Raw genomic sequence first — 2,500 nt, 5'->3', positions numbered from 1 at the left:
ATGTCTGCAAAGCAGGACTCGTTGAAAAGTCTCTGTGTGGTTTGCTGAAGTCTGCTTTGAGACACAATGATTGGATGGAAATACATCTTGCTTCTGCCACTCTATGTGTTGATATGTGTGAAAGAGAAAGAGAAAAAAAGTGAGAGAGAAAGAGAGAGAGAGAGAGAGAGAGAGAGAGAGAGAGAGAGAGAGAGAGAGAGAGAGAGAGAGAGAGAGGGTTGGCTTACTTGAAGAGCTCTTGGCGGGTGATGGCCCGGTTGGTGAGTGGATCGATGGCGTAGATATTCAAGTCAGATTTGGTATAATCCTCGAGTTCGTAGCCATCGCCGTGCAGACGAGGTCCAATCGATTCCACTATCACTTTGGCCCCAGGAATCTGGTCCTGCACATACCGCTCTAAAATACTAAGACCACAGCCCCAAAACATGACCAAACATCATCTTAATGTACTTCAGTAGATTAAGCAGCAGCTCAAATAACATCAATGATGTAGTAGATTACACAGTCAGGTAAACAACAGTCCCCAAACATGACCAAGCATGAGTCTTAATGCACAGATGACTGAAAGTGAGCACATCACTAAACTGGTTGTCATTCGATAAGTGAGCATTGTTGTGGTATTTGTTTCTTTTTCATACTAAGTGGCACTTTGTGAAATAGCTGTACCTGCAGTATACCTCATCAAGGTGTGCAGCCTCCAATATCCTCTGTCAAAAATTCAGTGTTAAAAGACCACACTGATCTGACAGACACTATCACTGCATGGTGGAGCCGTATAGCAAGAACAGCCCACATTTTGAAAAGTGCATATTACTGTAAAATACTGCATATTGATACTTTTGTCTTGCATGGATTAAAAGAATAATTACTCATTAGGCAGTATTGATGAAATGGCATGAGGAGGGATGCAGCAGACTTGCGGACAACACAACTCTCTCTGGTCTACATTAATGGCTCTTACATTAATCTTTGGGAGGCTGAGGCTAAGGTTGATGGATGCTTTTTTGGGTGTGTGTGTGTGTGTGTGTGTGTGTGTGTGTGCGGTGTTTGTGTTTGTGTGTGTGTGTGTGTGTGTGTGTGTGTGTGTGTGTGTGTGTGTGTGTGTGTGTGTGTGTCTGTGTGTGTGTGTGTCTGTGTGTGTGTGTGTCTGTGTGTGTTTGAACCAGTTGTCTGTGGGTGTAATGATGGATGGAGGGTTGTGAGTCTTTAGGTGATAATACATACTGTAGGGCAACGTTTAGAGCAATGTTGCTGGGCAACCACATAACCAGTTCCATTTATTCTGATTGGACGATTTGTCTACTGATGATTAAAGTTCTCCAGAAAAGAAATGGCCAATATTAATGGGAAACATGCCAGAACCACTATATTGAGGAACATTGCCCAGCAACATTGCTCAATAAGTTGTCCCGTGTATCATCAGCTTTAACTCTAGTACACATCGTGGAGCTGTGAGTTGCTGTGTTGGCTATAATGGATGGATGGATGGATTAGATGGATAGATGGATGGATGGATGGATGGAGGGATTAGATGGATGGATGGATGGATGCTTGTGGGTTTTTGCTCCAGTGTTACAAGTTGTGGAGCTGTGAGTTGCTGTGTTGACTATAATGGCGGGAGGGATTGATGGATGGATGGATAAATGGATGGATGGATGGATGGATGGATGGATGGATAAATGGATGGGTGGATGGATGGATGGGTGGATGGATAGATAAATGGATGGATGAATGGATGGATGGATAGAAAATGGATGGATGGATGAATGAATGGATGGATGAATAGATGGATGGATGCTTGTGGTTTTTGCTCCAGTGTTCCACATTGTGGAGCTGTGAGTTGCTGTGTTCTTGTCTGTAATGATGGATGGATGGGCGGCTGCTGTTGTTTTTGCAGCACTGTTACCTGATCAGCTGGTCTTTGTTCTCCTCGATCACAGAGGGAGGGACGTTGGATACCATCACTTGCATGTCCAGGGCATTTACTACAGAGACCTGAGACACACACACACACACACACACACACACACACACACACACACACACACACACACACACAAACACACACACACAAACACACACAAGTGACAGTTTTTCAGATGGCAGAGGCCTCCATCTCACGGTCAGGTACACACTACAGTAGCCTCACAAGACACACACTACAGTAGCCTCGTGACACCATCCTGATCTCGCGAGCTTCAGTTCTCCACTCACAGATCAATCTTTCTGATCAATCATTCTTTTTCCAAACGAACGGCCAATCAGCGTTGGTTTTGAGGCGGGTTTAGGTGTGATGCAATGAACAACATGACGGCATCCAAAGATGAGATGAGCGTAGCTATCGCGCAAGTTTTATCCGAATTAGAACGTAGTCCTGGGGAAGCTGTGAAGCTATGAGTCTCAGCCATGCAGCTGGGGGGAATGAACGACACAGACATCCTCCACGGCCGATTCCAGTCCGTAATGGAGGAATATACTTTCTTTAGAAGTGTAGGGCCTA

At 44.8% G+C, this 2,500-nt stretch overlaps 1 protein-coding gene across 5 annotated transcripts in view; it reads right to left on the bottom strand.

The window, feature by feature from the left end:
- pcdh15a (protocadherin-related 15a) overlaps window positions 1–2,500 on the bottom strand; it is a 267,430-nt gene that overhangs the window by 20,713 nt on the left and 244,217 nt on the right. For all 5 annotated transcript variants that reach the window (XM_048269713.1, XM_048269715.1, XM_048269717.1 and 2 more), the window contains 2 exons: window positions 1,907–1,995; window positions 228–404 (listed from right to left, as the gene is read on the bottom strand). In XM_048269713.1, coding sequence (XP_048125670.1) covers window positions 228–404; window positions 1,907–1,995 — 266 coding nt within the window. The remainder of the gene's footprint in view (window positions 1–227; window positions 405–1,906; window positions 1,996–2,500) is intronic.

Source organism: Alosa alosa, chromosome 18 (genome assembly GCF_017589495.1).
Source record: "Alosa alosa isolate M-15738 ecotype Scorff River chromosome 18, AALO_Geno_1.1, whole genome shotgun sequence".
Classification (NCBI taxonomy): domain Eukaryota; kingdom Metazoa; phylum Chordata; class Actinopteri; order Clupeiformes; family Clupeidae; genus Alosa; species Alosa alosa.
Note: the sequence above shows the minus strand (reverse complement) of the source record. Positions and strands in the feature narration are given on the sequence as shown.